The sequence below is a fragment of the Callithrix jacchus genome, chromosome 17, assembly GCF_049354715.1.
Source record: "Callithrix jacchus isolate 240 chromosome 17, calJac240_pri, whole genome shotgun sequence".
NCBI classification, from domain to species: Eukaryota; Metazoa; Chordata; class Mammalia; order Primates; family Cebidae; genus Callithrix; species Callithrix jacchus.
The window spans coordinates 74,419,950-74,442,141 of record NC_133518.1 but is presented as its reverse complement, the minus strand read 5'-3'; the positions used below and the strand labels follow the sequence as shown (position 1 = coordinate 74,442,141).

The following is a 22,192-nucleotide window of genomic DNA, read 5'->3' as shown; positions in this document are numbered from 1 at the left end:
CTTCCCTGCCTTTCTTGTTCAACTGTACACAGTCTTACTTTCTATGAACCACCTCTAAGTACTTTCCAAAGCCTCCTGCGCATATACTCTCCCATGCTCCACAACTGCAGACCCCTCCACTCTCCTCTGTCCCCTCCTTGTTCTCAGAGCATCTATTACAACAGGACAGCTCCTCTTCTATTCCGTGGTAACTGACATGAAATGGTGGATCCTTAACCTCTGGGTCCCCTGTGGTCAGTGAAGTGCTTGGTACAAAGTACATCACTGTCCATCAGGAAAGATCAGCCTGCCCAGGACTGGGCAGGAGAAGTCAGGCTGAGAGAATACTGGGGCTTCACCCCTTTCATTTTCTGGAAAGAACTGGACTTCTTTCCATAGAATGAAGGCCTGCATGGCCACCGGGTTTCAGTGTGCGTTCAGATCTTTATGTGTAGGCTCCCACATGGCTGACCTTGCTTTTTATACCAATGGTCTAATGTGACCGCATCCAGAACTCTCCAAATTCCCAGGTCACCTTGCAATGCAGGCCAGATACTGTTCCATCAGATGCCTGCCTGACCTAGGTGGCTGGCTGAAAGCTGATTCTGGGAATCACTCTCTCTGTCTCTGCTACTCGCTCTTCATATCCTCATAGTCTCCTCAAAGCAGACGTTGGAAACTATCTGGACAAGAACTAAGTTAGCTGTGCCTCTTGACCTTTATAATGTTGCTTCTGGACTTCTCCCGGATAATAGCTGACGTTGGCCTCTGCCTACTCCTTATAGAATGAGTTCTCACCATGCCTCCCCAGGTAACCCTTGACAGCCTCTGTGAATGCTTAGTTATTTTGACAGATGCCTCAGATTTCTATTGTCACTTTTACCTCACATATGTAGCCAGAAGTGCCCACCATCATATACTGAAACACACGTAATAACAGGAGTGTGGAAGCATGACAATTTAGCCATAGTTTCACACACTGATTCAATGTAAAGGCAACTGCCTAAACACATAAATAATGGCCTGAATGATCACATGTGGAATATGGAGTTCCACAATCAAAGGAATGCATAAATCTCACACCCTTAGTGCCACTATTGACACCTGTGGCTTCAAAATCTAAGAAATCATGATGATTTGAGGAAGTAAATGCTCCATAGCAGAATAAAAATAAAAACATAATGTGTGATGTATTTTTATTACTTTCACATGCCACTTCTCTTTGATGTGAAGTAATGATGTGGAGACAATTTCTAACATTCTGAAGTCACATACAGCTAGCTAAACCAAACGGAACCACTGAGCATGAGTTTTTTCCTTTCCATATAGACAGAGGGTAATTCGAAAGAAGAGAAAATGAATTGAGGAGAAAATAAAACTAAGATTGAAGGAGTTTGTCAGTGAATGCACACACACACACACACACACACACACACAAGAGAAAAGATATTACATGACAAGTCAGAAGCTTGAATTTTTATCCTGATTCTACTTTTTTACTCCTGTATTCTTACATTTAAATAAGAAGGGAAAAAGGTAGGAAGGAATTAAGAATTATTGAACTTTTATGCACCATTAGGCAATTTCCTGGATACTTCCTCACTTTATTAATAAAAGAACATTACATTTTATATAAAAATATTATTACAACTGGTGAAGTAGGGATAACAGTTAACTTCATTGGAAAGAATGAACAAATGTTGAGTTGAGATGGGTATGTAATGCACTGGCTGTGGAGCTCAATATCGAAACTTTTCTTTCCTCTTATGATCTCAGCAGTCTGTGTGGCATATTTATTGCCTCGTTTTTACCAGTTGTGTGTGAAAGACCAAGGATATGCAGCTAGTGAGGACAGGAACAGGTCTAGGATCCAGGTCTACACAACTCTGAAGCCCAGCTCACTTCCCTTCTCCTCACTGCGTCTCCCAGTCATCTGCACGCTGACGTATCTCTGATCTACCCTCATCTGGTCTAGATTTCTTCCATTGAAAGTGAAAGGGCATTGTGGCTCTCAACACGGCCTATGATAGTGATAAAATTGAAATATGTATATGTAACCACGGTCAATGAGGACGAGGTTGAAAGAGAAACAGCAAGAGTTTGCAGGACCAAAAGTTTTCCTAAGAAGATTCTGGGGCTGCACCTATTCTGGTCCAATACCTACTTTGGAAGCGACGTTTGTCTCTTTGGAAGAGAAATGTGATTCTCATCACATTTGTGGTGAGTTACAAATCAGCTCTCATAGTTGACAAATGTGAACAGGACTTTTCAGGGTGGCCAGCTGCTATAGAGATGTGGGTACCCATAATAGATTTCTATAAGGGATTACTCTACTGGTCTACAGCCTAGTATAGGCCTTTGAAATATGTAGCATGAAAGTGTGGAAGTAGAGTTCCTCCCACTGCACACACTATTGCCACGCCCCCTAAGCTGGTGATGACATACACTGTCACTAACACATTAGATGTCAGGGCTGCAAACACTATTTATTGAAGAAACTGTCCTTCTCCCATTGTATATTCCTGGCACTTTTTGTTGAAGATGTGTGAGTTCTTTTCTGGGCTCTCTATTTTGTTCCATTTGTTTATGACAATTTTTATGCCAATACCATGCTGTCTGGATTACTATCACTTTGCAATATAGTTTGAAATATGGTAGTGTGAAGATGTCTGTAGCTTTTTTCTTTTTGCTTATGATTGCCTTGGCTATTCAGGATTTTTCTGTGGTTTCATATGAATTTTAGAGTTGTGTTTTAGACATCTATGAGAAAGGACATTTGAAAATTTCGATAGGGATTGCATTGAATCCATCAATCGCTTTGGGTAGTATGGACTTTGAAACACCTTAGTTAGCTTTCAATGCCTTGTAGATTTCAAAGCATGTTTTTTTAATTCACATTTTCTGGTCAAGGGTTTTCAGCCTTTGCACTGCTGATATTGAGGCCTCATCATTCTCTGTTCCGTGTTTGTGTGCAGGGCTGTCCTGTGCATATGTAGCAGCATCCCTGGCCTCTACCCACCCCGTCTCCCACAGCTGTAACAACCATAAATATCTCCAGACACTGCCCAATGTCCCCTGGGGGGAGGGTTGCCAGATAAAATACAGAGGGCTCAGTTAGATTTTAATTTCAGGTAATGCATTATTTTGTGTGTTAGTATTTCCCAAATATTGCATGAAACAAGTGTCTCCCAAATATTGCCAGTGACCTATTACAAAAATGTGTTGTTTATCTGAAATTTAAAATTTAATTGGGTGTTGTATCTCTTTATTTACTAACGTTTGAAGCAAATTGCTTCAGGTGAAAACCACCAATGTAGAGCTACAGTTGGTTTCCGCCTTTTTTTTTTTTTTAATAGCTGAAACTGGCTTGGTGAGGGAAGTCCTTGGTCTAAGGCTACAGGGCGAGAATGGTGCAGAGACGAGATCTGAACCCAGGTATCCTGATTATAAATTTCCTCTTCCTTCCTTTGCATAGAAGAACTATTTATCTTTATTCCTGAAGGCTTGAAACTGAGAGATAATCAGGATCAAGGTCATCTGACACAGGACTGTACCCAGGGTTGCCAAGAAGTAGAGACTGCATGTGCTTTCTCTAACACAATTCTTTGAAGTTGGCTATTGTTTCTCACTTAACAGATGGAAAATTGAGGATCAGGGAGTTTAAACAATGTTACTACATTAATTAGTTAGTAAATGGTAGAGCTGGAATCCTAGTTAGTTACCACATTAAGTAGTTAGTAAATGGTAGAGCTAGAATGGTAGGTCTGACTTAATGCAAACCTGACATTGCATTTCTGGTTGGTGTCCTTTACTTATTTATTTTCCCCCTCTTCCATTAACTAGGTTTACCTGAAACCTTCTAGCTAGATTTTCTGGTTATATCAAGAGACCAGTTCTTTGATCTATCGTATTTAAAAATCAAAAATAAAAGAATAAACTGATCCAGAATTTTTAAAAAGTATGGTTTCTGACTAAACCAAATCATGAAACTATTTTATTTTCCTTTTGGATATGGTGCCTCCTAAATGAGGAGTCCATCAAAAGAGAGACAATGGTTAAGCTAGAGAAATCTGTAAACTATGTAGGAAGCTTCTGGAAAATTAAAAGTTGATTCTGTTATGCTTTTCTTTTAAAGAAAACATGGGATGTTTTGGTTCTTTGCACACAACAGGAAACTGCGGCTAAGAACTGTGGATAGTTTGGTAGAGAGTCATTAACTCCTATTCATCCTTCAATACCCAACTCAAATACCACATTCTTTATGAAACTTTCACTGGCCTCTTCCTCCTGAGGTAGAACTATTGTTTCTACACTTGGCTTTTCCTAGTACTTTGTATATGCCTTGGTTCAGGTGTTTTTATGCGTATCCCCAATTATTTACTAGGATAATCTGTATTTATTAAGCATCTGTGGGGAAAAAAAGAAAGAATAAGATAAATATCTGTGCAAGAAACAAAGCAAAGGTGTTCTTAAAAAATAAAATGAGCTCTTTTCTCAACTATTTTTGTATTTCCTTTTCTCTTTCTCCAGTACCAAAGCCTTTCACATAACTCTGAAGTTACTTGCTGAGTTTTAGTTTCAGAGAATTTTATCAGGAAGCTATATTAAAGCCTTGCAACTGAAAGTGTAGTTCATGGTCCAGCATCACCAGCATCATCTGAGACCCTGTTAGGAATGCAGAGTCTCAGGGCCTAACCAGACCTACTAAATCAGGATGTGTATTCCAATAAGGCTTCTGACTGATTTAAACGCTCACTAAATTTTTTAGATGTCCTGCGTTATAGATCAGGAGCCCAGGAAAAGAAAATACATAGCATATGTGTTGAAGTCCTTCATTTGGGGTATATGACTCACTAATCCATTACAATAATTTTCTCTCTAAACTGAGGTGCAGCTTTCGAAGCTTCTCTGGGGAGGCACTTTCAGTCAATTAGTATGGAAGTTGATTTGCCCTCCCAGATCTAGCCAACCCTCTCATTTTACCAATAAAGAAACTAAGGCTCAGAGAAGCAAAGTGATTTGGTAGATATCACACTGTTCCTTCACGGCAGAGCTGGAATTAAAATACTAATCTCCAGCCTCATGATCTTATGGTCTCGTCACACCACGCTGGGAAGGTAAGCAGACACAGCTTGAACCAGGGCTTACAAATGACCTCTTTCTCATCATTCCAACGGGAGACCTAGATTACTTGTCCCTGTCTTCTCAGTGTGAGGTTTTAGAAAGACCTTGATATTTGGAGTTAGAGCATTACAACTTAAACTGCCCTTAAACTTTAGGTATCCCTCAATCGTTGCAAAATTTTCTATTAAAGGGGAGAAAGGGAGCATATTTTCTAGCACAGTGGAACTCTAGTATGGGGCCTCCATGTAAAATAACCCATTCCATCTCTCCCCTAGTCCAAGTTCAGTTGAGTAAGATGGTCTCCAAGTTTTCCAGGAAATCAATAATATAGTAATTCACCAGTGACTTTTGAAATGCCATCAAGCAAGCAGAAAGGACCCCTTAAAAATGTGAAGACCCCAAGACCATCTTTCCCTGCCTATGTTCACCACTCCTTGCTATATTACGTCGTTTCCAACCCTGTCTTAGCTTTAAAAAAATTAATGGCATTCATTGTTTATAAATGCCTCTGTTGATCTTTCCTATTTCGGTTCCTGACTACTATGGAAAAACTCTCTCTACTTCCCCCGCCCCTCACCGCACTTGGCTTTAAAAATAGCAATTAGAGTTTGGTTGGCTGAGGGCCTTGTGGTTGGAGTCCACAGCCTTTGCCCTCTGGGTCATTGGTTCACATCCTAATACTGTGGCTGGTAGGCTCTTCTTTTCTTTTGTGTGTTTTGCTTAAAGTTTTGGGAGGAGGTACCCTCCTGGATGATCATTTTCTCATGACCATCTGGGAAACATCTGGACTTGACATCCCTGACCCCGGTCTTAATAATATCTGCTATGCTGTCTTCTTCTCCTCTTTTCTGAAGTTTACAGTGTTCACAATTTCATGTCCTTTCTTCAGAATTGCTCTTCTAGCTCAAGGCTAAAGAATTTGTATTGATACCCAAGTCTCCAAAGAATGAATTGGCCAATTCAAGCTCAACCCCTTTCCCCTATTGCTAGACTGCTTTCCTAGGATTTTGATGTATGATTAATGTCAACCTGTTTTTCACACATAGAGATAGCTTTAATAATAGGGAACAGGTTTTAAGTCTTATAGTCCACAAAGTGCTTTCACATGTATCACTTTATTGTCAGTAAATTCTATGATGCAGGTATTGTTCTTTCTTTTTTTTTTTTTTTGAGACGGAGTTTCGCTCTTGTTACCCAGGCTGGAGTGCAATGGTGCGATCTCGGCTCACTGCAACCTCTGCCTCCTGGGTTCAGGCAAATCTCCTGCCTCAGCCTCCCGAGTAGCTGGGATTACAGGCATGCACCACCATGCCCAGCTAATTTCTTATATTTTTAGTAGAGATGGGGTTTCACCATGTTGGCCAGGATGGTCTCGATCCCTTGACCTCGTGATCCACCCGCCTCGGCCTCCCAAAGTGCTGGGATTACAGGCATGAGCCACCGCGCCTGGCCGGTATTGTTATTTCTAATCTCATTTTAAAGACACTGGGATTGAGGGAAGGTAAATGGGCTGTCTGAGATCACTCTATCTACCGACCCTCTGACTTCTTGGTACCACCTCGCCTCTCTCCTGCATCTCGGAGGTCTGTACTGTGAGTCTCTTTGTGATGATCCACTTACTGATGCACACCTGTGGTACTGTTGATGCCTGTTAGGGACAATGAACACAGTTTTACTTTCTATGAAGCCAATGAGACAAAGTCCTTACCTTATCTTTGTTAGTCACTGGAGGTTTGAGCAAGTAAAACTGGGCAGCATGATTGTAATTCTTCAGGCCATGAGGTAGTGCAAGCATTCTTGAGGAAAGCAGTAATGTGATGCCGGTTTGCTTCCCAAAGACATTTGGCAGCAGTGTGTTAAGTGGATGGGGAGATAGGGATAGAAGGGAACAACGGAATTTAGGAAGTTCCTGAAAGAGTTTGTATGAGATGTACTGAAGCCTGGACGAGGCTGGGAGCTGCGGGGAAGAGAAGTGGGTGCTGATGGGAGAGAAGCCACAGAAGTAGCCCTGACACTGTGGTCGTGGAAGGGATTTCTGAATAAAAAGGCCAGGAGGCTGAGAGGATGAGGTGCCATCTGCCCTCAGAGGAGATAGAACATCAGTGAAGTGGCAGGTTTTACTGAGGGAGGAGATGCTTTGTCTCACTGTGGGTGTAAACATCTTGGCATCAAGAAGGCATCTGAGCAGCAAACTACTGGCAGTCGGTACAAGAGACAAGACCTCTAGAGAGCAGGAGGCCTGCAGCGGCAGTGCAGGGCCCCTGTACAGCAGGAAGCAAGGCAGTCAGGCAGGGAAGAAGCAAGGTGCCTTGAAAGTTGCTAGTACCTGAGCACGACCGCCTTTGGGTACTGGCTCATTGAAACTTCACAACACACCTATTAGGTAGGTGTCGTTTTTCTATATTTTAAAATGAGAAAATCGATACTTAGAAGGTATTCCCTGAAATCTCCTTACAAACAAATATTAGGATAATCTCAGGCAAAGTGATATAGTTCTTTCTGGGCAACAGAGTCAGGCTGGTTTATCATCTTTCAACAGTTTTAATCATATGTGATTCTTGGCACGCCTCTTCATGGCATTATAAACGGGGGATGGTGTCTGGATCTTAGATCGCAAGGGATCTGGTATAAGCTGAAGTAGATATGAAGCCTTGACACCACAGTCTTGGTACGACAACAGAAACATACTTCCCTGACTAGAGGCAGGAGTGTGTGTGTGTGGCGTGTAAAACATGTACATGTGTATGTATGGGCCTTCCTATGTTTATTGTTACGTTGTTGAGGCAGGGACAGCTTCTGCATTTTCTTACCAAGGTGCAGCTAGAATGTGGTAGAATGATACCTGCTTTGTTTCTGTGGTTGAACAATCAGAACAAGCTATGGAGAAAACACTTGAATAGGATTTAGCCATGTATTTCTCTTCCCTCTCCTTAACAGCTGGGTCATAATGTAGACACACACACACACACACACACACACACACACACACACACAGCCCTGCCTGTTTCACTGAGTTCCAGACATATACAAAGGACTGTCCTATTTTATAAAACTGGCCCAGTTCTGTCATTTTATGATGTGGTATTCACTGTGGCTGCATAACCAAGGGGACCATTCTAAATTAGGTCAGTGGAGCATTCCCTGTTATGGCAGCTGAATGAGAGTGCAGGATGCACATTTTCCAACTGGTCTCTATCTTCTTTGTGTTTATAGCTGCAGATACCCTATTCCTGTGGATTCCTAGCCTCGACACAAAGAAGTAACAATAAGTCAAAAGGCAGGCAGCCTCTTAGCCTCTCAACTTTGTCATCCTTTGGTCTGAACCTCAGGCAGGAAGGCAGGAATGAGCAATATCACAGGAAGGAAAAGTCTTTACAGCTTCAAGTATAGAAAACTCTTAAGTGCGTCTAGGACACACATTCATTGCTGTGTCTACTTTCTGTCCACCCCCAAGGTTCACCGAAACTCCACCTTAGATACTTTCTCCTCCTTTCCTTCTGTCCTGGGCAATATTTTTATTTCTTCCTGGATGGAACAGGGATAAAATATATGAAGCACAACTGGTCTCAGAAGAACATAGAAATATGTAGTCAGAAAATATGTGCTGTGATATTACTAAATAGTATGGATTTGGTGACCTCTAGGGAATGACTAGAAATAAACAAAAGGCCATCTTAAATGATCAGACATTCTCCCCTTTCTGGTCTGTTATTTAGGCAGTGGAAGTATGTTCCTGTGTGTCACTTCTTTCTGCTAAGGTATGATCTGAAAATGCTCTTAAAATACAAGTCTCTTTTTAGGGGCAGGAAAAAGATTAATTTCCTGAAAGATCATCTCTACACAGTGGTTCAAGAAATCACCAAAGCGCTTGCAAACATCATGAGCTGTCATTTGAGAGAGACAATCTCTTTCCTTTGACTGACTTAAAAAAATTCCTGCTTCCCTGAATCGATCATTTAAGACTCCAGTCAATTACTATTAATAGTAAAATAAACAGTTTACAGGGAGGAAGGTCTGTATTTTTTTTCTTACATTGATAAGATAGAGGCAGCGTCTGACAACTTGGCAAATTCTTATTTTCTGGAATGTTGTATGCCCATAAGGACTTTCTCTTGCCGCTGGTCCCTTTCTCATTCTTAATAGTCATGAGATGTCTAAGGATGGGGTGGAAAGAGAAGATAGTGTCCATGTCTTTCTAAGATTAGCATATATGCATATTAAGAAAAACAGATTTAGAGAAATACGTAGTAGTATGATGATCAGAGTCATTGAGATGAACTAGGCTCTAGTTCTAAGGAACCATTTAAAGGAACCGTTGTTCCTTTGACTTCCTGACTTCCACAAACTGGTACCCAAAATGGGGTTCAGATATCCTTTCAGCAGCAATTTGGCTTTAGGACATTGTAGCCTAACCGCCTGGATAGGGGTCTGGGTGGGATGGCATTGCCAGGCCAGTGAGTGCACCAGGAGGCTTGTTGAGCCCAACTTGAAGAGTCAGTCATGGAAGGAGGCCCCACAGGCCTTCGGCTTATAGTGGCAGGGGCTCCTCCTTTCTGCCACTTTCTAGGTAATGTCTATTTCCCTTCCCTTTGCTCCCTCTCAGTCTCTCACTTGAATTTATGATGATGTCAGACTTGGTGTTCCCAGATATCAGTACAGGGACACTCACACAGATGACTGAAGTTGTCTGCAATTCTGCCTTCTTAATTCTCGATGTTTTGCTTCACATATCATAAAAATCATCATAACCGTATTTCTGATGATAATATTCCTCACTGGTTGAACACTCATTTACTCATTTAACAAATTCATATTGGCCAGCTGTTAGATAGGCGCTGGGCTTAGTGCTAAGGACACTCTGGAGAACACAGCATGCCATAGCCTCTGCCCTCTGGAATGTATATTGTCACATTTGCCATGTGCCAGTCTATGTGACTGCATTACACGACCTGTCTCCTTTCCCCCTTTAGACAATGCTCTAAGGAAAGACATGCCTTAGAAGGTTATACTATATTAAACAAAAGGCAATTATAAACAGTATCTGCTTTTGGTTGGCAATAAAATACAAGAGAATCAGATAGTATGATAAAGGAATCAAAAGAAAAAATTTTAAAAAATATGCTGAAATAATGTGTGGGGTATAGGGAATCAAAAAGTTTCACAATCCAAATCCTTCTTAGAGGCAGTGAAGGACAGACCTGATACCACAGCTGATTTAACTGCTAACATAAAGCAGCAGTGCCCAAGTCTTTAGCTTTTATAGACTAGTATAAAAGGCAAGAATGTGCTAGTAGCTTCAGTGAGAGCAAAGCAGACAGGGAAACAATGCTCAAGAGTGGAGCTGAGGAAAGCCAGCAGAAAACCCTGAGTTGAACTCTGCTCACCAATCTGCCCCCACCTACGACAGACTCATTAGCTGAACAAGTGGGATCCATGGCGATTGACTCCCTTATGTATCTGCTACTCATGTTTCCTTCTTGAAAAAATATTACTGAAAATATACTTTGAACAACTGACAAACAGAACAAAAATAAGAGCTGAAGAACCGGGAAGTTAAGTACAGCTAGAAGAGAAGATTTGAGATGTTCCCAATACAGCGAAATGATGAGTGTTTGAAGTGATGGAGAGCTTAAATGTCCTGATTTGATCATTAAACACTGTGTGCATGTATCAAAATATTGCATGTAACCCATAAATAGGTACAAGTATTATGTATCAATGAAAAGGAAAGAAAAGAAGAAAAAGAATTGGGGAGTTACGTAGTAATAAAAGAGAATGGTGGCGAATATTAAAACCAGTTAAAGCTAGAAATATCTAAAAAGATGTATAAACCTTGTTATAAAATCTGTATATATCTTAAAATTTATTCTCAATCAAAAGTGTGAATTCTAAATCATAGAAATAGCAATAAAAATCTGGATTGATTAAAAAAATCTGGATTAATTTGCAAATTAAGTAGAAATACTGTTGCTAGGGAGGTGGGAGTTGAGATGAAAAGTTTGGTAAATTTATCTGGAACAATAGAGGAACAAAGTACCATATTTATTTTTACTTTTTAATAGCTTAAGAAATATAGAATAAAGGATGTTTTCTTTGAAAATCTCAGAGGTAATTATTAGTAGACGATCATATTATATATGTAGAAATATAGAATAAAGAATGTTTAAAGAATAGAACATATTATATGTATGTAGAAATGTAGAATAAAGAATTTTTTTGAAAATCTCAGAAGTAATTGTTAGTAGAAAAACATGTATCTCCCAAAAGATGAGAGGCTATTAAAAAGAAACAACACACAGAGCACATGTGAAACACACACACACACACACACACACACACACACGATGGAAGGAAACAGGTGACTCGAATTAGAAAGCATGTAAGTCATATGACAGAAGAAAAGCCAAATATTTCACTCATGACAAGAAATGTAAACCCTCTTCTGTATGAGAGTAAAAATTCAGGTTGGGCAAAAAAGAAATTTAAAAACCAATTATATTTATTTTTCAAAGAAGCACTTAGAGAATGTGACAAAAAAGGTTGAGTGTAAATGTAGATAAAGGCCTATCAAGCAAACATAAAAAAACTAAGGTGGAAATATTATGATTAAAGCATAATAAACGACAGAAGCTTTAAACAGGATGGGATGCCACTGGCCGGGTACAGCGGCTCACACTTGTAATCTCAGAACTTTGAAGGCCGTTGGCATGCGGATCACCTGAGTTCAGCAGTTCGAGACCAGCCTGGCCAACATGGTGAAACCCCATCTGTACTAAAAATACAAAAATTAGCCAGGTATGGGGGCAGGCATTTGTAATCCCAGCTGCTCGTGAGGGTGAGGCAGGAGAATCGCTTGAACCTGGGAGGTAGAGGTTGTAGTGAGCTGGGATTGTGCCACTGCACTCCAGCCTGGATGACAGAGTGATACTCTGAATAGGATGCCATTTTATTTGGGTATGGATATAATTCACAATGAAAATATCCCTGTTATGATGCTTGTGCACTGAGTATCTTTGCATTAAAATATGTAACAAAGGAGAAATGAAAAGAAAGATGACAGATGACGGAAGATAGTCTCCGTGTCAGGCTGCCTTCTGGGCTGGATGGAGCCTTGATTTACGTGGGAGTGACTTTTAGAAAAATTAGAACATTTTTCCATGTTCTTCTATTTTTGTTTAAATTTGCTTCTATTTCTGTTGCTTTTATTTCAAGGCAGACTATTTTTTTCCCCATTCACTAATGACTGTTTTAAAAATACGGACTGTGTGCCAGGTGTATGCTGTGTAGCTGCGGTGGGAATAGGCACATAAATTAGAACTGGCTGTGCCTTCAAGAAGCTTACCAAAGTCTACATTGTCAACAACATGAAAATTCAGAGAAAATAAATGATCACCATAGAACTGGGAAAAGCATTTTAATTGAGTCTTGATAGATGTAGAACTGGATTGATGGGGAGAGAGAGTAGGAAGGAACAGCATTCAGACGTTCCAGAAGGAAGAGCCAAATGCTGGGGCCCAGAAAATGGTATTAGGACCTTCCATGGAGAAGTGAGTATCTGTGGGAGAGCAGTGGGAAACTGATAACAAGAGCAGCCCTCCTCACTTCCTCTTGTCCTGTCTTCCCTTTTGACCACAGCTCAAGATTTTTTAAGATGACACGCAAGGCTCCAGAGCACAACAGTATCCCCTGACAAGCGTCACTTCCGTTTCTGTGTGAGACTCTAGGATACGTCCTTCCTTGGAGTCTACCAGCATCAATTTTTGCTCAATCTTTGCTGAAAGGATTGTGGTTTACTTTTTCATTTAAGTAATTTTCAATGAGAGATTTCTTAAAATACACAGTACTTGGCAGCAGGCATAAAATTTCAGGAGATTAATAGCAGGTACTAGCTTAAAAGAATCTTGCGCTTTTTTATTTTAAAGGTGCTGTGTACAAGCCATATGTTCATGTGTGTCATTTATACCTAATAGTCTCTGTGAGACTGGACGGACCTTATATTGAAGTCTTAACAAGTCTTTAATGAATTTGCCCTTGCGTGCATTGGAAATTCTCTCTGAATTATGTATAGTAAAGAGATACATGCCAGATTGTGTTCAATAGCAGCCAAATGGAATTACGGAAAAGTAGCTGTTGATAGAGAACGCCTTAGTTACAATCCATTTGCCCCACTGCCTCTGTTCTCCACCGAGAACCCTGGGTTGTTTTCAGGATGGCAGGACTTCAACATGCTAATGTGCGCTATGGATATCCAAAGAGAGTATGCTAGACACCGTTTTCCAAGCACATATTTTATCTCCTCCTCAAATCCACAGAGTTTCCTCCTTCCTTCCTTCCTTCCTTCCTTCCTTCCTTCCTTCCTTCCTTCCTTCCTTCCTTCCTTCCTTCCTCCCTCCCTCCCTCCCTCCCTCCCTCCTTCCCTTCCTTCCTTTTTTATTTTATATTTTGTGATGGAGTTTCGCTCTTGTTACCCAGGCTGGAGTGCAATGGCACGACCTCGGCTCACCTCTGCCTCTGCCTCCTGGGTTCAGGCAATTCTCCGGCTTCAGCCTCCCAAGGCAGGCGCGCGCCACCGTGCCCAGCTAATTTTTTGTATTTTCAGTAGAGACGGGGTTTCACCATGTTAAACAGGATGGTCTCGATCTCTTGACCTCATGATCCACCTGCCTCGGCCTCCCAAAGTGCTGGGATTACAGGCGTGAGCCACTCTTTATTTTTTTTTAAGAGGTGAAGTCTCACTCTGTTGCCCAGGCTGGAGTGCAGTGGCGTGATTACCGCTCATCGTAGCCTTGAACTCCTGGGCTCAAGTGATCCTTCTGCCTCGGCCTCCTGATTAGCTGAGACTGCAGGTGTGTGCTACCATGCCCGGCTAACTTTATTCTATTTCATTATGTTTATTTATTTATTTTTTTAAGAGACTGGGTCAGGAGTGGGGGTGGTTCACTGTTTTGCCTAGGCTGGTCTTAAGCTCCTAGCCTCAAGCTCTCCTCCCACCTCACCCTTCCCTGTAGCTGAGATTACGGGTGCAAGCCACTGTGCCCTGTGAAGCCTACTTCTGAAACTGTTTTAAGAAACTCCTTCTTTTAGTGTCTTGAACTCTACCTCACAGTATCGTCTGTCATTTTGTACTTGGGACGCTGAGTGAGTTTAAACACTCTTCCAGATGAGATCTTTTCAACTCTTTTAAGATAATAGTTTTCAAAGTTGTTTCCAAATCAAACATTGCCACCTCCTGCAAACATTCCTTATCTGCTAGGTCACCATCTCCTTATCATGACTATGTTCCAGCTTTACTTGTTTTAACTTAAAATTCTGTGATCAGGCTGGGTGTGGTGGCTCATGCCTGTAATCCCAGCACTTTGGGAGGCCAAGGTGGGCAGATCATTTGAGGTCAGAAGTCCAAGACCAGCCTTGCCCACATGGCGAAACCCCATCTCTACTGAAAATACAAAAATTAACTGGGCGCAGTGACACCTGCCTGTAATTCCAGCTACTTGGGAGTCTGAGGTAGAAGAATCACTTGAACCAGGGAGGCAGAGGTTGCAATGAGCCAAGATCATGCCACTGCACTCCAGCCTGGGTGACAGAGCGAGACTCCATCTCCAAAATAAATAAATAATAAGTCAATAAAATAAAGTAAAATAAAATTCTGTGACCATAATCAACAGGATTCTCTCAAGTGGGCCAAATGTGCAAAGAAGAGAAAGGAGCTATTTGCCTCTGTTGGGTCAGACATTACACGGTATTTTTGTCCTCTAGTACTAAAGTGGCAGCTAAGTTCTGGACACCAGAGACTAATAATTGCATTGGACAAACCACTGAGTTCTGGGTACCGCATTTTAATATGGAAACCTACTATGGCGCAAAGGAGAATATCTATGTGAAACATTAACAAATAAGAGTTTCAGAGAGCATTTGTATTTTATTATTTACAAGCTGTAGAGCTCCTAGAACAACTTCAATTAAATGATGGACAGAACCTCAGAGATCCAATTCCATCTAAGAATACACAGAGTTGGCATTCACTTTTTAACATTCTCCTTGATCTTTGTTTGGCCTTTCTCACCAAGGGACAACTTCATTTGTCTTTTTAGTTCAAGGTCTTTATGTATATGTGTGTGTGTGGTGTGTATACATATATATTTTTTTCCATTCAAGGTTTGGTTAATGGCTAATGGTTTTATTGGGCAATGGGATGAGGTCAGAATAGGTCAGAAAACAACCTAAGGGTCAGACAACAGCACAGCAGGAAGGTTTTGGACTCAGTGTAATGTAGTATTTTCTCATGTTATATCATTCATTATAATGGCGATATAATGTTTTTGGTATAGCAATTGCAAGGTTCTTTTGCATTTTAAATTTATTTCTAGTGGAGAGTGTTTTGTACTTCATCTTGTAGCATTAAAGTATGTTTGCAGATATAGTAGACCCTTGTCCGTATCTTATTTACCATTGTAATGCTGTGAGTGTTGGCAGCCAATGACTCACAGATGCCAATGCCCCCCCCCCTTTTTTTCCCTAGGGAGCTATCCTTGGCCAACCGGTATGCTCCTTGTCTGAAATGCCATACTCTCACTACTTCCTGGGGGTAGACATGGCCAATGACTGAGGGACAGAAGTGTCCAAAGGCCAGTCCTTTGTCTGAAGGTGGGACCACTCAGTGGAATCAGTCTGAAGTCGACTCTAGTTGAGACCACACCCTTGCTTAGCTGCTTCCCCTGCCTCTCCTGCTTCTTTGCCTCTCCTTCTCCTGAGGGTTCTCCCCACAACAAATCCCTTTCCTAAGACAGCCTCTCTCAGGCCCTGCTTCTAGGGATGCTTTCCTAAGACATTGCCATTACTATTTTCCCCTGTAGATCCCAGTTATGAAAGTGAATGATTCATTGTGCAGCAACTGAATAAAGAAACTTGAAATTTTAGGCAATGCAATCCATTTTTCTAAATAGCTGTTTAGAAAATATGACTCCATTTAATATGCTGTGTCTTCTAAGTGAACTTCATTAAAAACATTTAGTTAATTTAAAAATAGTTTGGAAGCAAGGTATCTGGCAATAAACAGAATGGAGTCCCTTAGAAATAACTCCTTATTTGATGAAGTAGACCCATGTATTGAGTTAGTTATATTAATAGTACATGTTGACTTGTTGAAGTCTTTGAAATTTCAATGAGATGCAGAAATTTCAATGAGATACAGATTCAATGCTCTCCTGAAATGAGTCATTGTAGGCAGTTAATTCAATGTAAGATAGAATGCTGCAGATGGAATACATTTAGGTGATACACAGTGTAGTTGGGTTCTCCCACCCCTGACTCTCATTGTCAAGACGTAAGAGTGAATCTGCTTGGTGAAGGAAGTATGTTCCTCTGGCCAAGTACAAGAGACAGCTCAGAATTCTTTTAGACTAACACTCAGTATTGAGTCCCAGGGACTCAAAGGCAGGGACATTCAGCATTGGAGCTGACAGGCACACCTAACTGCCTGTTCTTTCATGTCTTGATGAAAAGCTGCATTGTTCATCTTGGGCTTGCATAGGTGACCAAAGTTTCTGGGAAGGGAGAGCCTAAGAGGTGATCATAAAGGGTAGCAGTGTGTTGAAGGCAAGGTTAGGTTAGCTGGAGGGCATGCCACAGTGCCTACTTAACACAACAGGTCTGGGAGTCTGTTAAGTAGCAGTTTCAGGTGTCAAGTCCAAGGGCAAGGGCCTAGCTATCAATAAGAAGCTAAGGAAATTAGAAATGGATGGCCAGTGATTGAGGCTGGGGTCCTGGTCTACTTTTATTGATCAGGGATCTTATGGCAAAGGTGTGACCTTTCCACCTTCGAGGCACAGGTGTCAGGAAGGTACAAATATGAGTCCTTGTAAACTGAACTGTGAGTGTCCATTGAGGATGTCAGGTTCATTTATTTATTTATTTATTTATTTATTGGAGACAGAGTCTCACTCTGTCACCCAGGCTGGAGTGCAATGGCTCGCTCTTGGCTCACTGCAACCTCCGCCTCCCAGGTTCAAGCAATTCTCCTGCCTCAGCCTCCCAAGTAGCTGGGATTACAGGTGGGCGCTACCATGCCCGGCTAATTTTTGTATTTTTAAGTAGAGACAGGGTTTCACCATGTTGGTCAGGCTGGTCTAGAACCCCTGACTTCATGATCTGCCCACCTCAGCCTCCCAAAGTGCTGGGATTACAGGTGTGAGCCACTGTGCCCGGCTTCATTTTATTTTTAAAGAAGTATCCATCAGCAGGAAAGTGCACAAATGAGGTTTATTCTTCTTGGCTATCATTATACAACTTTTGGTTTCCAGTTGAAAGGGAAAAAAACCAACCCAGCCTTAATATCTTTTCTGAGATGTTATTCTAAGGCAATAAGAGCAGGTAATCTTTCCCTAAAATCTAGAATACGAGGATAACCTGGCTTGGGGGAAACAAATCTTTAGGTAATCTATGTGGAGACAGAAAGCTATGTCGGAAGGGTCGAGAAAGATAAAGAGGCAGATCAATTGTGCTCCATTATCAGATAATTAAAACACCCTGTGTATTGTTTTAGGCAATTAGAGCATGCACCAGCCCCTACTTCGTCTCCATTTCTCTTCCTCTTCTCACCTCCTTCCTTCTGTCTTTTCTCTCTCCCCCTTTCCCTTCTGCTCCATGTTCCTTTTCTAACCCCCTTGTTCTTTCCTAGAAGGAGCCTAATATTTGGTTTAGTTTGTTTCTATCCTTGAAAACAGCAGTGAGATTTGTTGATTCTTTTTTTCTTTCTTTATAAAGACAAAATGGCAGCTGCAATGCAATTTCTGACAAGAGAAAGGCACAGTGAAATTCTCTTTAGCGCAGGACATTTTTTTTTGGTGATATTCAAAATAGAGTCTTTCAAAATTGTTGTCGTACTTAAGGTGTACCTAGATTCCTCTTTAGGGTGATGACTATGACATTCCTCAGAGGCGAACTCATTTCCGTTACTCATTTTTAAAAACACATCCTCTGTCTTTTCACACTCATCACAATGAGATCTAAAATAGAGGCTCATCATCACCGATTTAAGGGTTGTTTATGAAAAACGCTGCCTCGAAAAGGCCCGGTGGAAATTTCTGTGGAAATTGACACATCAGACTCAGAAGCCATGCAGGCACAGAAACTAAGTTAGAGGCCGAAGTGTCTAAGTATTCTGATCATGAGACATGGGGAGACCCTCCAACTGCCCCTGCCCCTGCCCCAGCCACCGCAAGCTGACAGTCAGATGCTAGGCATTGCTTCCATATGGATATGTGAAATGGAAGGGTGGGAGCTCCAAGACTTAGCAGACTCTACCAGACAAAAAAAGATCAGTAATCCAGAGAGCATTCTAAATGGTAAAGGGACGTCAGACAAGGGCAGCTGCTGTGCCTGATGCCGGGACAGCCTTGCTCCCAGATGTAGACAGAGCAACATGTATAAACCTGGATTTTTAATTTTTTTTTTGGTACAACCCTGACTTGTTTGTTACATTTATTTCTATGAAATATGTGAATGACAATAAATTCATCTAGACTAAAGAAAAATAAAATAATAAATGGGAGATGACATACTAAGCCCATTCTCCACCCTTCCCTGTATCCAAGCCCTTTGCCAGGTGGCTGGCAGTCCTTGCTACTAGAGATGGCAGATGGGGGCTTTGGGGTTGCCCCTGCCTTGACCATGGGTTTGACCACATAATTTAATTCAGCTAAGGAAATGCCAGTAGAAGTCGTAGTATGCCACCTCCAGCCTACGACCTTAAGGGGCTTTGCATGCCCGCAGTTGTCCTTGCCATGAGAAGAGCGTGATGTGGCCAGCACACTGGTTCAAGGAGGGGGCAGGAGATGAGTAGAGAGAAGATGGAATAACAAAGCTGAGTCTGGACCAGCCTAACCCCAACTGACCTGAAGATGCCTGAGTGAGAGTAAAACATGGCCATTTTTAAAGAACTTTTAAAATTTCCAGCACTTTAAAACTACTTTTGAGAGTGGCTTTTAGGCAACTTTCTGGTGGAAATCTTTGACTGATACAAGCACTGTTCCTGAATGTGGCCCATTTAAAAGAACATGAATCATAGTGACTAGAAAATGAGAACGTGAGTAGATAAAGGTTTTCTGAAAATGAGAACAGGCCTTGTGTGTGTGATTGTAGGAACGGTTAATGTTGCCCCCATTTTGAATATCCTACCCGCTAACTGAGCCTTGGCAAAGGGTGGGGAGAACTGCAGAACCTGGACTTTCAGGCCATATTGGATGTCACTGATATATCCATGCACATAGAACAGACACTGCCTTTTTTTTTTGGGAAGCAACAAGCATTCCAAGTCCCACTTGCTGTCCATAGGTAGTGACAGGCTGAGGCAGGTGTTCAAACACACAGACCTCTTGTCTCAATGCAAGAGCACGCTAAGGGGCTTTAGGGGATCAGCTAAAGTCTTGATTACAACTATATCACAGCCCAACTTCTCCCACTACCCAGTGCTGCTTCCCTTACCTTCTCACAAATATTGTTCCCCAAAGCGCTCCTGAACGACCTTCCTGTATGTAAGTCTCTGACCCCTAGCATCTGTGCTTAGGGACCTGGACCCATGGCACACCACTCTCACTCAGCTTTCTGGGTTGCTAGGATCTGGAGAAGGGGGTGGCAGAAGGCCTTACCCACTATCATGTGGTTGCAGACATCACAGAAAGTGGGCTTCTTGAAGATGTGTTCCTGGAAGGCATGAGCCTTGCCACCTGGATGCAGGCCAGCCCTGGCAGGTGTGGACGTCAGGCTTCCTGGAGCAGGGAGTGGACTGGAGCTGGGGCTGACCTCACCCACCATGTGGGCCTGCAGTTTCGCGTCTTCGCTGTTGGTTCGCTGAAAGAAGTTGTCAGCACTTTTGCTCCGTAAACTCTTGGTCTTGAAAGAAAGTGATCGTTTTAGTTTCTGGAGCTGCAATGCAATGACAGAACAGTCTCTTTTACGACCAATGAATCAAGCAGACCCAGGCTGTGGGGGTGAGGTCTGCTGTGTACACTTGCACAGTCCCCACTGACACCCTCAGCCTCTGAGGAGGCTCATAAATGTCCCTGTGTGGGTGGGGTGATGGCCTAGTAAAGAGGGAATTTCCCCTGCCCCTGCCACCAAGCCAGATGAGCAGAAAGAGGTTCCGTTTTGCCTTTGCTTCTGCCCCCTCCTCCTCCTCCCCTGCCTCCTTAAAGTCCTACCAGTGCACTGCCGAAATGTCCCACCACACTGGGTTTTGACATAATTTGCCTTTTGAGTTTGAATCATTGGAAATATTAAGTATACGCACTCATGGGCTCAAAGGCTAGATGTGTAAAGCTGGCCTTTCTCTCTCATGACCACTTAGCAGCCACTTGTCTCTGCACACAGCAAAGCAGAAGAGGCCATTGTCTGACTCAAAATTAATGTCGCTGAACTATCCGCAGAACACAAACCAGGAACTCTCAAGTCTGCTTGGGTCCGAAGCATTTGGATAAGTAACCTCTCTGTGTGTGTGTGTGTGTGTGATTAGGACATAGGACATATTGAATCATCCCTTTGACTTTCTCTGCTCCTCCTGCTGCCCTCCCTCTTGTTTTTGGCCACGATAAACTAGACCATTTCTCCTTTGCCTCTGGGACTTGTGAAAAGGCACCAAAACAGGTTTGGAAAAGCACAAGCTTCTGACAGGTCTGGGTTTGAGTTTAATCAGCCTCTCTAATCTAGTGTTCCTATAAAAGCTAGAGGAATCTTTTGGAAACACAGATATGAACACATGACCCTCATGGTTAAAATCCCTCAAGAAGTTTCCTTTGTTCTTAAAAAAAGTTGCCTGTCATGGGCTCCAGGAACTGGAAGAATCTGGACCCCAGTAACAGCCTGGACATGGTGCACCTTGCTCTGCCCATCCCCACAGTGGCCTTTTACACGTCTCTCCTGTTTACTCTGCTTTCCCATCACTAGTCCTTAGTACATAGTTTTTATTCACTCAGCAACAGATCGCTTCACTTTTAAGGTGGTTGAATATCCATGGTAGTTCTTTCTGTTGCCAGGAATAAACATGTACGGCCCAAAGCTGCAGAAAAAAGATGCTCAGACATCAAACTAAAACGCTCCTGCCAGCAAAGGAAGCTGGAAGAAGCTGTCAGCGCTTTTGCTCCATAAACTCTTGGTCTTGAAAGAAAGTGATCGTTTTAGTTTCTGGAGCTGCAGTGCCATGACAGACCAGTCTCTCTTGTGATCAGTAGATCATGCAGACCCAGGCTGCGGGGGTGAGGTCTGCTGTGTACACGGCACATTCCCCCCTGACACAGGGTGAAGAGACAACCGACAGAATGGGGAAAAGTATTTGCACAATATTCATCAGACAGGGAATTAATATCTAGAACATAGAAGGAACTCAAGCATCTCAGTGACAAAAAAAATCTCCAAACAGTCCAATTTAAGAATGAGAAAATGATCTGAACACACATTTCTCAAAAGAAGACATACAAATGGCTGACAAACACATTTAAAAAGTTCAAAACCACTAATCATCAGGGAAATGCAAATCAAAACCACAGTCAAGCATTGTCTCACCCCAGTTACAATAGCTACTATGAAAAAGACAAAAATAACAAATGCAGAGAAAAAGGAACTCAGAGACACTGTTTGTGGGAATAGTAACTAGTACAACCACTATCAAGGACAGTATGGGGGTTCCTCAAAAAACTACAAATAGAATTACCCTATGATTCAGCAATCCCACAGCTGGGAATTTATCTAAAGGAAAGGGAATCAGACATCTGCACCCCCATGTTAATTGTAGCACTATTCACAATAGCCGAGATATGGAGTCAACCCAAGTGTCTAACAACACGATACATGGATAAAAGAAATATGGTATGTATACATGATGAAATACTACTCAGCCATAAAAAAGAATGAAACTCTGTCATTTGTGGCAACATGGACGGAGCTGGAGAATATTATGTTAAAAAAAATAAGCCAGGAAAAGAAAGTTAAATGCTGCATGTTCTCACCCATATGTGGAGGCTAAAGAAAGTTGATCTCATAGAAGTTAAAAGTAGAACAGAGGACAGTAGAGACTGGGAAGGGCAGGGGGAAGGGAGGA

General features: G+C 41.9%; 1 protein-coding gene across 2 annotated transcripts in view; it reads right to left on the bottom strand.

The window, feature by feature from the left end:
- STAC (SH3 and cysteine rich domain) overlaps nt 1-22,192 on the bottom strand; it is a 151,601-nt gene that overhangs the window by 67,763 nt on the left and 61,646 nt on the right. For both annotated transcript variants that reach the window (XM_002759723.6, XM_054246865.2), the window contains exon 2: nt 19,749-20,025. In XM_002759723.6, coding sequence (XP_002759769.3) covers nt 19,749-20,025 — 277 coding nt within the window. The remainder of the gene's footprint in view (nt 1-19,748; nt 20,026-22,192) is intronic.